This window comes from Solenopsis invicta, chromosome 16 (genome assembly GCF_016802725.1).
Source record: "Solenopsis invicta isolate M01_SB chromosome 16, UNIL_Sinv_3.0, whole genome shotgun sequence".
Taxonomy (NCBI): Eukaryota; Metazoa; Arthropoda; class Insecta; order Hymenoptera; family Formicidae; genus Solenopsis; species Solenopsis invicta.
In genome coordinates, this window is record NC_052679.1 from 9,106,490 (window position 1) to 9,120,197 (window position 13,708).

Genomic DNA, 13,708 nt, shown 5'->3' on the forward strand with positions numbered 1-13,708 from the left:
ATGGTGTTTGATGACGTTGGAGCGGTCCCAAAATGGCGGTGGAGGACTCAATTGGATACTGAAGGTTGTGATGGAGGTTCGATGTCGCTTCTCTCTTCATATAGGATTCTAGTTAAAACCCATTGCACTCGAAAACACTATTATGCCTCGTGCCCACAGGACGCGGCAAGGATTGCCGCGTCCTGGGGGTCAATCATGTAATTTCACGTGGAACTTTTCACGTTTCACTTTTCACTTTTCACGTTTCACTTTTCACTTTTCATTTTTCATTTTTCACTCATAGAGAATTCACGTGAATCTTTTCACGCACAGCGATTATGTATGAATAATTCGCGGAAGTTTAGTTTGCGTTCCGAAATTCACCATTAGAGGCTCTGTTATTGCAACTATCAAGCGATCGTGAAAAAGGTTTCTACCTGCTTTTACAGTATAACTTTTACTGTAAAAATTTTATTATATAAAAAAAATGGTAAAAAAATATTCATAAATAAATAGCAATATTCCTTAGTTATATTGCATAAACTTAATTTACAAATATAATATATATTACATTTATTTTTAATGATCCATATATTGTAACAACTATTTTCTTATGTAGTAATCTAATACTCAAAATTACATTGTAATTTAATTCAAACATTGTTTTTTAAAATTAATTTTAATTAGTTTTTTATGTGTGCAAATTTTAAAGTAAATTAATTTTATTAGTTATTAAATTTAACTTTGTTTAATTAAAAAATATTGAATAATTTAGAATATGGACCTTGATCAAAACTGAATTCTCCGCTCACACATATATTTTCCAAATTTATAAGTTATAAACACTTACATGATTGATTAATATTCTATTTCACAAGACGCACCTTTCTTATATCATTGTGTATCAAAACGCGTTTAAAGTATATTTTTATCTAAATTTGCATTTGATGAAACCTCATTCTATATAATTAGCAAAATATCAATTTGTCAAATATAAATATCAAACCTAATTACATCACAAAAGCATTATTTTTATTTATGTATATATTACTTTATCCTATCAACGCAATGAAATACCAAAAAGGTTAACCTTTTCAATAATACCTCTTCAAACTGTTACCACACTGTTACCACACTTTCATTTTTATTTCAAAATACATACAATTTATTAATTCCCTAAATTTTCACCTTTTCGCCATCACGGCTGATGGCGAAAAAGTTCACGTGAAAAAGTTCATATTTCCGCTCATGAGTGAGTTACATGATTCCGTGGAATCGTACATGATCGTGCAGTTCACGTGAAACTTTTCACTTTTCACGTTTCCGCCCTAGGGAAAATGTTACATGATAGACCCCCTGTGGGGTGTTTACGATAACTAATCGGATCTCGGATTGGATTGAACAATGGTACTCAATGTAAGTATAGAAAATTTCCCTAGGCTAATCGGATTGATGATCTCTGTCTCAAATGTGATCCGATTAATGACGAAAGCGTGGAGACGCAGAAGCATGCTTGAAAAGTAAGTCTCTTTATTTTTTTTAATAATCACACAAAAAATCAAAGATAAAGTTAAAAAGAATGATTTGAATTTAAATTTATTGTAATATTTTTTGTCTAAACACTAAATTTCGTTTAAATTTCTATTTGTAAAAATTAATTAATCTATTCTAAAGTTTGTGGTTATATCGGAAACAAATCAAAATTAATAAAACAATTATTAATTGTTAGGTACAAATTAAAGCATATAATATTTTAAGCATATCATATAGAATTTCTGTTTATTATAAACTTAGTAAAAATAACTTTAAAATCATTCAACTACATTACACATTAATCAATATTAATTTATATGTTAAAAATCAATAATGTTTCTAAAAATGTTCTTTTTATTCTTTTCCAGATCGTAAATAAACTTCAATTCCATGAATAAATAAAAATTACTGGAAAATGGATTTATATGAAGAGGGCATTATTGAACAATATCAATTTGTGCTAACTTAAAATTTGTAAAATCTGCTTTTCTTTATTAGTTGTTTATTAGAGAGTAATAATATAAAAATGGAATATACGTACGCATCATATATGCATACAATTATTTTAATTTTATTTATGTACATTCCGTTCTTATATTATTACTCTCTAATGAACAACTAACAAAGAATAGCAGATTTTATAAATTTTAAGTTAGCACAAATTGATATTGTTCAATAATGCCCTTTTCATGTCCATTTTTCAGTAATTTTTATTTATTCTTGGAGTTGAAGTTTATTTACGATCTGGAAAAGAATAAAAAAAACATTTTCAGAGACATTATTGATTTTTAACATATAAATTAATATTGATTAATGTATAATGTAGTTGAATAATTTCAAAGTTATTTTTACTAAGTTTATAATAAACAGGAATTCTATATGATATGCTTAAAATATTATATGCTTTAATATGTACCTAACAATTAATAATTGTTTTATTAATTTTGATTTGTTTCCGATATAACCACAAACTTTAGAATAGATTAATTAATTTTTACAAACAAAAATTTAAACAAAATCCAGTGTTTAGACAAAAAAAATTACAATAAATCTAAATTCAAATCATTATTTTTAACTTTATCTTTGATTTTTTGTGTTATTATTTAAAAAAATAAAGAGACTTACTTTTCAAGCATGCTTTTTGGTATCCACGCTTTCGTCATCAATCGGATTACATTTGAGACAGCAATCGTCAATCCGATTAGCCTAGGGAAATTTTCTATACCTACGTTGAATACCATTGTTCAATTCAATCCCAGATCCGATTAGTTATCGTAAATACCCACCCGTGGGCACGAGACATTAGGGTGCTTTCCAACAAACAACACGATCGACACAATGGTTGTGTTCCGATATTAACTGCCAGTACTGAAAATGTATAGTATATGTGACGTGAACTATAAATTTTCAGTACTGCCAGTAAAAACGGAACACAGCCAATGGCTGTGTTCCGTTTTTACTGTCAGTACTGAAAATTTATAGTTCACGTCACATATACTATACATTTTCAGTACTGGCAGTTAATATCGGAACACAACCAATTCGGCACTGTGTCCATTAGTAGAAGTGAGACTTCTAAAATCTTCTCTCTCACTATTGCTTGCTGGAAAGCATCTTTAAACGCGCACGCGCGAAAAAGGCGGTTTATACTTTATACACTGGTCGGCAGCAGTGTTGCTATCAGGGACGCTTTCTCGCGCATGTGCATTCAGATACAAGCTCAATGAAGTATCACATTTAGTAAAAAGAAGGTATTCGAGAGAGTAACCACTTGATATAATCGTGGGACAATATCTCCGAAATCACTTTAAGATCTTTACGAAGTCTTCGTGTAAAATTATCTGTAATGAGATTAAATAATCAAATAAAATTATATAAAATAATAACAATAAGAAATAAAATCATATAATCTGTGAGACAACGTGCCATGTTACGGCCCTAAATTTATTGTTGGCTATAATTCGCATGCGCGAGAAAGCGTCCCTGATAGCAACACTGGCTTAGTCTCGATCCTGCTACAGACTACAGATCATCTGCAAAGTAATTATGGCGGAGAACAAGGAGCGTACTTTCATTATGGTTAAACCAGACGGCGTGCAACGTGGTCTGGTTGGCAAAATTATTCAACGATTTGAAGAGAAGGGCTTCAAACTCGTAGCTATGAAAATGTTATGGGTAAGCCGTGTTTCACGTATAATTTCATATTCGCGTTTTAACTTCAAATTCAGAATTCGTGAATGCGCCACGTGGCTCATTGAAATTATACCTTGGATGATATTGGTTTCGGCTACTAATTACCATTATTAATTTCATTTCTTGTTTCGCAAATGTTCTACTGTATTCATTGGTCAATAATGCTTTTTCACTTGAATTTAGCTGCGATGCGGACTTTGTATAGTGCATGCTTTAGTTTCGTGCATTATGCGCATGTTACGTTATTTCTCTTTGATCATCAAATGTTAAACAAGGATAAGTAATGCATTATGTGCGTAATGCATAGAACACAGTCCATATATCTTGTGTAGAATACAGAATGTAGCTGACTTCAAGCGAAAAGATATTTTGACCACATGTGTATTGGCAATTTAGACCAAATATTTCAGAAACTGAATGTATTGGCTAAGACCTGTATCAAACTATGCATGGGAGATAAAGAATTACTATTTGGAATGAAATAAATTGATATTTGATTGATTTTTCTTTGGACCTCATTATAAAATAAATCTTATAAACCTTAATTAACCTAATCAGCTGAGTAACTTTTTAAATTATTAACTGTAAAATTTGAAACTGATCATCCTTAACAATTTTTTTCATTTTAACTAAAAAAATTATTAATTTAAAGTATATTTTACATAAATTATATATAATTTGTAGGAAGTAGACAAAGAAAATGAAATAATGTGATCAATTTTAAATCAATAGTTGATTATTTTTTAATTTAATCAACCGCTCAAGTTAATCAGAGATGGTGAGAGCAGCTTTTTTTATAATTTTTGATCAGAGTTGCTAGATTCGGGGATTATGTTCTAAACTTGGATTTTGTTTTTATCACATGAAGGATTTTCCTATCTTAAAAATTTCTCTGAACTTTTTATTCTTTTTTTTTTATAAATGCTAATGTGAGGCAACATGATTTTTAAGCATGCAGCAAAAGCACCAACTTAATTTAGATGTAGTTTAAATATATTGGTATTAAAACAGCATGTTTTAATCTTATATTTCGAGTCTCTTCAGTGCAATACATGGTCAATTGATATGAAATTATTGCATAATTTGCTATCTCTCATTGCAACTTGCAACGATGTCAAAGTATATTCAAGTCGGTTGAGCAAGATACTTATTGTTAGATAAGGGATGATCAGATCTCTTAAATTCATAATTTGATTATACAGGATCTAAAATAGGCACAAATTCAAGATTTTTTTTAAATTAACTACTTTGTAGAATTAATTTCTATTTTTTTTTAGGATATAATATACAACATTTAAATTACAAATTTTTAAAGAGAATGACTAAAAAAATGTAAGCTGTGGACATTCCCACAAAACTTCTTTGCGACGAGTGCAATATTCAAATGTAACATATCCAGGGGTGAGCATATGGTCTGAAATATAAAAAAAATATTTTCTTCTCTCTCTGAAAAGACAATAGCTATACTTAGTATCATTGGATATTTTTGTTGAGAATTATGAAAAGGAGCTTAATTTAAAAAACAAAATATTTTTAGCTTTAAAAAATAAACTTAAAGATTTGTTATAAGCACATACGCAATCAGATTAACTTATGGAAATACTTGTACGCTACATGATAGATAATTTGCATAAAAATTTCTGTCCAACATAAAATTAATCGGATTATTGGTTTTAAAGAAAAAGTTAACACCTGTTTTTAAAATTATAATTTTGAGAAAAAGGAGATTCGAAACTTTCTTATATAATGATTTTATCTCTAATCTGCTATGCTAGTTCTATAAAACTTTTCTAAGTTTGTTTCTTTTTTAATAGTGCCTTATGATGTTGAGTCTCTTTTGTAGCTGTTTGTGAGTTTCCGTAGTAGCAATGTGCACGTAACTCGATCCTTCATAGTTCTTGTAACTTAATCAGTTTTTAGAATTTTGATTTATGTTTTGGCTTAAAATATTTTTAAAAGTTTAAACTTAGAAAACTGTTTTTTTCATCATTTTTAAATGATCAGGTCTCTTAATCCTTTAACGCGTACTTTTTTTTGAACAGCGTTTAAGTCTGTTCAAGTTAATTTGAGTGTGCGCGTTAATATTAATAGATAGGGAGAGAATAATATGGCAGCTATTTTTATTTTATTGAATAACTTTATAATCAATATTTTACATTGAAACTTGAACGATTATATTTGTTCAACAGATTATTCTAGACTCAAAGTATTGAAATATTCATTATCTAGAACGTGATTTATTAAAATATAACGCACTGCATAACTAGTGAAAGAAAAAAAGAAATGATAACGTGGCTAGCCTAAAAATAATTTGAACAAATTGGTTTAGTTTAAAAAACAGTATTTTTTTTACAAAATAATATATTTTTAACATACAAATTCAATATCGGACGAATATCTCTCTAGTTTGAATATATTTTTAATTTTTCATCTTTTAGAATTTTCTAGCATTCAGAAAAGAGATATTAAAAATATTATTTTATTCTTATTTAACTTTAAATAATAAGCATAAAATGATATTTCTAGGTTACATTCCGAAATTTACTGCTATTACTGAAAAGCTATAGTTTGCGTAACGTTAATTTTCAGTATTTTCAGTAAATTTCGGAACACAGCCCTAATATTTTGAACGCTACTCTGTAGAGTAACAATCGATTTATTGAAGAAATTTTGAAGATTTTGAAGATATGAAAATTTTACTTAAACTATAGTAACATCCCACATTATTGTTTAACTTTGTAGAACTTAAAGTACAATAAAAAGTTAAATAACAAAAAACACGAGTGTATATACATTTGTCTGATAATATTTAAAAATAATAAGGAAGTATGTTTAATTGAGTACTAAACTGTACCTTGAAAAAGTTTAGAAATGTTCGAAAGTAAAAATAATGTCTTATAACATTTATCAGCTATTGTGTATTGGCATATTAGCACTATTAAAAACGGTAGGATTTTAAAGGAATAATTCTATAAGCAATCGTTAGAATTTATCACGTAATAACGAAGATAATAGAGGTAACCGTAACGTCCACAGTTAGCCATAATATCCCCCTTCTCCTCTAAAGAATATCGATATATAAGATTGAGTTACCTCATAGGAACTGCGTTACTTAAGATTAAATTCAAAAAGACAATTTTCAGTACACAAAAGGAAGAAGAGAGTGATGGAATGCTATTTTGTTTTTTAAAAATAACTGTAAATATTAACGCCACACAATTTTTATAAATGTTAACCATGCAGTTCTATTAATCATAAAAATTCATTGAGTATATAGCACGAGCATAATTAACAATTTACTGAAGAGAGAAAAAAGGATTTGTGAGATAGCAGAAAGGAGGGGAGGGGGGGTCGTAGAATACTAACTAAATTTCATAAAAGATACTTTTAATTATAAAAAAAGCACAAATTAATGATTATTTGTAAATCTTACACGCTAATAAATATCACAAAACAAGGTTTTATGAACATTTTATAAAATATATTTTATTTGAACAAAAAATTTCTTTGGCTTAAACAATAACTTTTTAATATAATTTTTTTTGCTGCAAGTGAACATTATGCAACGTCTATTATGAGCTTGTAAAGTCGTAAAAGCGCGGTTTTATGCTCATAAGTGCACATGGCTCAACTATCTTATGACTATTCACTATAATCACTACATAATATAACATTATATGTCGAATTTATACACATTACAGCACACATCAAATTCAATTACATTATTTGAAAGCTTCATTTAAGGTTTTTTAACTAGATAAAAGTTAAAAAATTAATATCTAACATACTTCTTAAAACAGGTGTATAATTCTTACGTAAAAAAGTATATATCTGTAAAAATTACTGCTACCTGCAAAACTCAATTTTTATAAATAACTTCAGTGAACACTAAGCAATTTTAACGGTTGCTCATAGAATTTAACTCAAATTATATGAGATATTGTGGTATCTCATCACCTCACGCGTATTTTACGATCCTTATCTTTCCGCTAGTCTGAGATTTGGGAATACAGGACATTTTGGCTAGACATATTTAAACGTTCTGTGAATATTTGTACATCTAAAGAATTTCCAAAAATCTCGTTTTTTTCCACTTGGACTTAAGCCGTAGTGAAATTTAAATCTGGTATATGTATATGTGTGTGTGTGTGTATGCATGTGTGTACACACGCACACACACACACGCACACGCGCACAAACACGCGTGCGCGTGCGTGCGTGCGTGCGTGTGTGCGTGCAAGATTTAGTTATTACAGACTTCCTTGTTATTGTCTTTAACAGAGTTAAACACATAAAGAATATCGATTCTTATCAACCCAATTGAATTAGCAGTGATCTTGAAGGTCAAAAGCTGAATAGCTTTAAATAACATTGATGCAAAAAAGGTATAAAATGCATTTTATCTCCGATTATTGCAAGTGCAACTAACAAATATGATAGCATAAAAAAATTAATGTAGATGGATTGATGGATTGAGCGATAATAAATTAGCTATAAATTACATCCCAAAATCAGATCCCAATTCTTTACTGGTCATGTATTTTTAAGTTTTTTTTAAGTATTTTTAAGTTTTTTAAGTGTTGCGTTAACAAGATTTGCAATTAATTGAAGAAACAATATGGCTTCAAGAGTATTTTCAAAGTCAAGAATTTATTGCACATTGTATAATGAAGCTCCTGTGCACTCACTGTAGTCATCTTGATGATTGATTGATTTACAATACACATTAAAAATATTTTTCAATAAGATAATTTGTAATTGATGGATAAAACAGACTTTTAAATGTATTTAAAATTTGTTTACGTTATTAATAAATAATTTATATACACTGCCGCTCATGGAGGTTTGGACACTTCTTTTATTTTCGAAAAAAGGTTTAAAATACTGTAAAATAATTGAAAATACAAGCAAATCAGAATGCATTATAACATTTTATTATTTTGGAAACATGAATAAATAAACTAGTAATGGATAAATAAACATTAAACGAAATAAAAGTTAAACTTTTTTTTCATCAAAATATCCCCCTTTAGCACTTAATACTGCACAGACAATGCGTGGCATTCTTTTAATTAATTTTGTAAGCGTTTCGCGTTTAATTCTCTCTGTAAGATGTTGAGATGTTGGAGCTTCTCTTCTTACTCGCCGATCAAGTTCGTCCCACAAAAGTTCTATAAGGTTTACCATATATCAGGGCTTTGAGGAGACCATGACATTAACGTCAAATTGTTATCTTGTTGAAGACCTTCTAGATAATTTTTGCACAATCCTGATGTATGCTTCGGGTCATTGTCGTGCATAAAAATGAAATTGTTACCAATTAATCTTTTGATGAAACTGCATGTTGCTCAAGAATATTACGATACTGCTCTTTTCTCATAATTCCATCGATCTTAACTAAATCTCCTGTGCCTGCGTAAGAAAAACATCCCCAAACTTGAACAGAACCGCCTCCATGCTTCACAGTTGGTAAAACACAATCCCGCATGAATTTTTCGTCTTTGGATCTTCTTACGAAAATTCGTCTCTTCTGTCCAAATATTTCAAATTTGGATTCATCTGTCCAAAGCACTTTCTTCCAGTTTTCCACCGTCCATTCTCGATGCGTTCGTGCCCGAGATGCTTTAGTCTATTACCTCTTCGCAAAAGGGGTTTTCGCACAGCAACGCGCCTGTGTAAGCCAGTTTCTTGTAATCGGCGTTTTATAGTGCTTACAAAAAGTCCTTTATCATGTCCGCGATTAAATTCAGCAGCTATTTATGGTGCTGTTAACTTGCGATTGCGTTTGCTTATTAACTTAATATGTTGATCTTTAGCATGAGAAGTGCTTCTCGATGGTCCTGGGCGATTGCGATTCTTTAAACTTCCTGTATATTCAAAATGATGAATAGTATCTGTAACCGTTGACTTTGGAATTCCAACTTTTTGACTGATTTGCCGGATAGAATAGCCTTCTTCGTGAAGGGTAACAATCCTGGATCGTGTTTCAATATCTATTGGTTTTCCCAGTAGCATATTTTAGAAAAAAAACTTAAACTATGAATTTAATTTAAGTAACCTTAAAATAATGCTTCTGAAACAAACAAGATGAATTGAGAGTGATTAATTGTACTTAAAGGGATAGAGTAAAACAGATAAACTATTAGAAGTAAAAAATTCTATTGATTCTCTAAATTAATATATTTTAAAAGCTGCTTCGAAATTTATGAATTATACTATTAATATTCTGATAAATAAGGGCACTATATTTTAGCATATAAAATTGAAAATAATTTACATAACTTTTGCAATTGATATTAACATGTACACAGATACTCTAAAGTATATAAGAGAATAATGTAATAGCTGTTTTGTAACGTTATAATTTTTTAAATAATTATTTACTAAAATTTATGCAGGTGTCCGAACTTCCATGAGCGGGAGTGTATGTCGAATTAAATTATGCTTAATTAAACACGAAAACAAAATATTTGATAGTATAAAGATCTAGATTAAAAATAACGTAAAAATAATTTAACGTTTTCTGATGTTATTTTATTTTAATTATCTGTATGTATGTATATTCAGTAAACGAAAATAAATTCAAATGAAAAGAAAATTGCAATTTATTTTAATTTATCCGCGTTTTAAAATCTTGAAGTATCTTTGGACTCAAATGAACTCAAATGAATTAAAATTCGCAATGCGCTATTTATTATTTTGAATTTGGATGAATTCATGTTCCTATTATATTATTTTTCATATATTATTTTTGGATTTAAATGGATTTGAAAAGTCTAAACAGCAAGTTTGAAAGTATCAAAATAAATACATTTTTATTCATTTTATTTAATCCATTTTTGTTTGATTGGAATATCTGTACAAAGTGTTAAATCGCTATTGTTAATAAGCCAGCAGGAGCCTTTTTATAATACCAGCTAAAAGTTACCAAAATGTAAAAAAATGCTCTTAGATTTATTCTTTTTTTTTCTTATATAATCAACAACAAATAATACATTTTTATTATAAACTAAAATTTTGAAACCAGCTGAAAAAACAAAACGAATAATTTAGCTTATAATGTGTAGCGTAAATGATCATATTTTGATTCAATTTTAGGTAGATAAATTTTACACAAATAATACTTTTTTGCAATAGTGTATTTTTAAATAAACTGTTGCATGAATATTCAGTAGAATTTTATTAATATAACAAAGTTTGAATAAATTCGTAATGTAATTATCAAATTTGCAAATAAAAAATAAACGATTTGACCAAGTACCAAAAGTAAACAAAAAATTTAATAACTTTTAAACCAATAGACAGCTATGCTCAAATTGGTACACATATTAAAATGTAATAATAGAATAATGAAATTTTTATATTTCTGTTAATGCTTTAAAATGTGATAGAGGAGAAGAGGGTAATATGGCACTTATTTTCATTTTATTGAATAACTTTGTTTATAATTAATATTTTTTATTGAAACTTACAATTACATTCGTCAGAGTGTTGTTTGACAGATTCTAAACTCAAAGTAATAAAATATTTATTATTTAGGATGTGATTTATAAAAATCTAATGCATTGCATAATCGGTGGAAGAAAAAAAAAGTAGTTGTAATATGGGTATCTGAAAAAATAATAAAAAAAAATTAATTTAGTTTAAATGAAGTATAGTACTTTGTTACAAAATTATATATTTTTAATTTTTTATTGTTTAGAATTTTCTTGATTTAGAATTTTCCTGCGTTCAGAATCTTTAGATCTTGATATATCATTAGAAATTTCATTAAAAATATTATTTTATTGCTGTTTAACATTAAACAACAAACATAAAATGATGTCTCCAATGTTTCTAAACACCGCTTTTTAGAATGACAATTGATTTATCGAAGAAATATTTTGATATAAAAGTTTTGCTTAAAAATTATATTAACAAAATTCTATGTTATTGTTTTAACTTTGTATAACTTGAAATGTATACGGCCAAATAAAAAGTTAAATAACAAAAACAAAACACTTGAATATATGTACCTTCATGTGATAATACACTCAAGTTTAAGAATAATGAGGAGGTGTATGTAATTAAAGGTAATTAAAGGTTAAAAGTGTATTTTGAAAAAGATCAGAAGTGCTCAAAAGTAAAAATGCTTTATAACAATTATCAGTCATTATGTATTGATATATTACCAACATTAAAAAACGGTGGGCTACTAAACAAATAACTTCATAAGCAATTGTTAGAATACGTTACCTAATAACGGAAATAATAGGAGTAGCCATATTGTCGACAGTAACCATAATACTCTTTTCTCCTCTACATTTTTAAATGCATGCAATCGTAAAGAGAATAATAAAATGATAAAATTTGAATGCGACATTTATAAGGAATATATTTTTTATTTATTTTAGAAATATAATTAAATTTTTCTAATATCTTCAAAAAGACAAATTGTTCTTTTATTTATTCATTGCATATTTCTGTTTATAGCCTTCTGAAGATCTCTTGAAAAAGCACTATGCTGATTTAGCGTCAAGGCCTTTCTTCCCAGGTTTGGTCAAATATATGAGTTCGGGAGCAGTTGTGCCAATGGTAAGTTTCTTATGTAATAAAATAATTGCACTCAGCATAAAAGCTAAATAAAATTATTTTTAAAAATCTGGGCAATTACGCTGAATCATTCTCCATTAATAGCGTCGTAACGTGCGATTTTATTTTGATAAAAATCAATCAGAAACGGGAAATATAAATATAAATACATACGAATTATAAAATTCCCTCAAGAACTAAAAAAAGTTTAGGTTTTTTATTTTTCTTTTAATTGGGGCTTTAAAATATTAAAACCTACAGCTTTGTTCTTATATCTGTTACATGTTTGAAGAAAAATTATTATATTTACACAATGAACAGTTTAAAGATGAGGAATTTTTTATTTTTTGAAAATTTAATTTTTTGAAATAATTTCGTTAGAAGTTAAATATAATTGATTTTTGTAAGAAATTAAATAATATAATACAAAAATGAAGTCACAATTGTAGTTGTGTTGTTCTTGATTTTCTTATTTTATTATTTAGAATCAATTTCTTAATTTTTTTTCTACCTGTTGTTGAATACCTGCATATATTGTTAATATGTCAACAAATTTGAAGTTACATCAATAATATTTGCTGAAAAAATTTTAATGTTTAGACGTATTTATGAAATTTTGCTATTTCAGGTTTGGGAAGGCTTGAACGTCGTGAAAACTGGCCGCGTGATGTTGGGCGAGACAAATCCTAAAGATTCTGCGCCAGGTACAATTCGTGGTGATTTTTGCATACAAGTTGGACGTAATATTATCCACGGCTCTGATTCGGTCGAGTCTGCTAAAAAAGAGATTAGTTTGTGGTTTGGAGAAAAGGAAGTAATCGACTGGACGCACGCCTCTGAAAAATGGATCTACGAATAAGAACCTGTGATGGAAACTGATTCTTTCAGAGGATATTGTTTCTCCATAAGCATTTTTCCTGGAAAGCCTTCCTAAGCCTACTGCCAGCACGCAAATGGACCGAATCGTTTGAGCGACGAGAGATCATAAAAAAAATAATGACATTTTTATAAACAGTTGTAAAATTTCATAAAAAATTTTGGAATATAAAATTGATGTGATGAGAAAAAAGGTGTTATTGAAATAACTCGCACTGAAATTATGAGGATGTAGAAAATATTGTAATAAAGTACAGTATGAAATACGAATACAATTCTTATCAAAATTAGGAGCTAATAAGGAATAGGAACTTACTATCAAAAAATTACTATATTCATTATTAACCCTTAAGGGGAGAAGGTCATGTAATCAGCCGAAAAAGAACTGATTTTTATGAATTTTTTTGCGGCACAAGACTTAATGAACTGTCCATAACTTTTCTTACATATTTTTTTTAATTTGTAGATGTAGAAAAAAATGTGTTAAACCAAATTAGTTCAAATATAGCGGCGTAATGACGCTCGCTCTTCAAGTCCTGGTTTTTGAGATAGTCAA

General features: G+C 28.4%; 1 protein-coding gene across 1 annotated transcript; it reads left to right on the forward strand.

The window, feature by feature from the left end:
• Positions 1–3,253: 3,253 nt before the first annotated feature.
• On the forward strand, positions 3,254–13,422 carry LOC105198539 (nucleoside diphosphate kinase). Its single transcript, XM_011165273.3, has 3 exons — positions 3,254–3,687; positions 12,178–12,279; positions 12,905–13,422. Exons 1-3 carry the CDS (start codon positions 3,559–3,561, stop codon positions 13,133–13,135), a joined length of 462 nt encoding a protein of 153 aa, XP_011163575.1. The 5' UTR covers positions 3,254–3,558; the 3' UTR covers positions 13,136–13,422.
• Positions 13,423–13,708: the final 286 nt, after the last annotated feature.

Bases quoted from the DNA above. Each gene is read 5' to 3' on its own strand.
- LOC105198539 (XM_011165273.3), top strand. From the start codon at position 3,559: ATGGCGGAGAACAAGGAGCGTACTTTCATTATGGTTAAACCAGACGGC. The intron at 3,688-12,177 runs GTAAGCCGTGTT...TTCTGTTTATAG, and splicing joins TAGCTATGAAAATGTTATGG to CCTTCTGAAGATCTCTTGAA. The intron at 12,280-12,904 runs GTAAGTTTCTTA...TTGCTATTTCAG, and splicing joins CGGGAGCAGTTGTGCCAATG to GTTTGGGAAGGCTTGAACGT.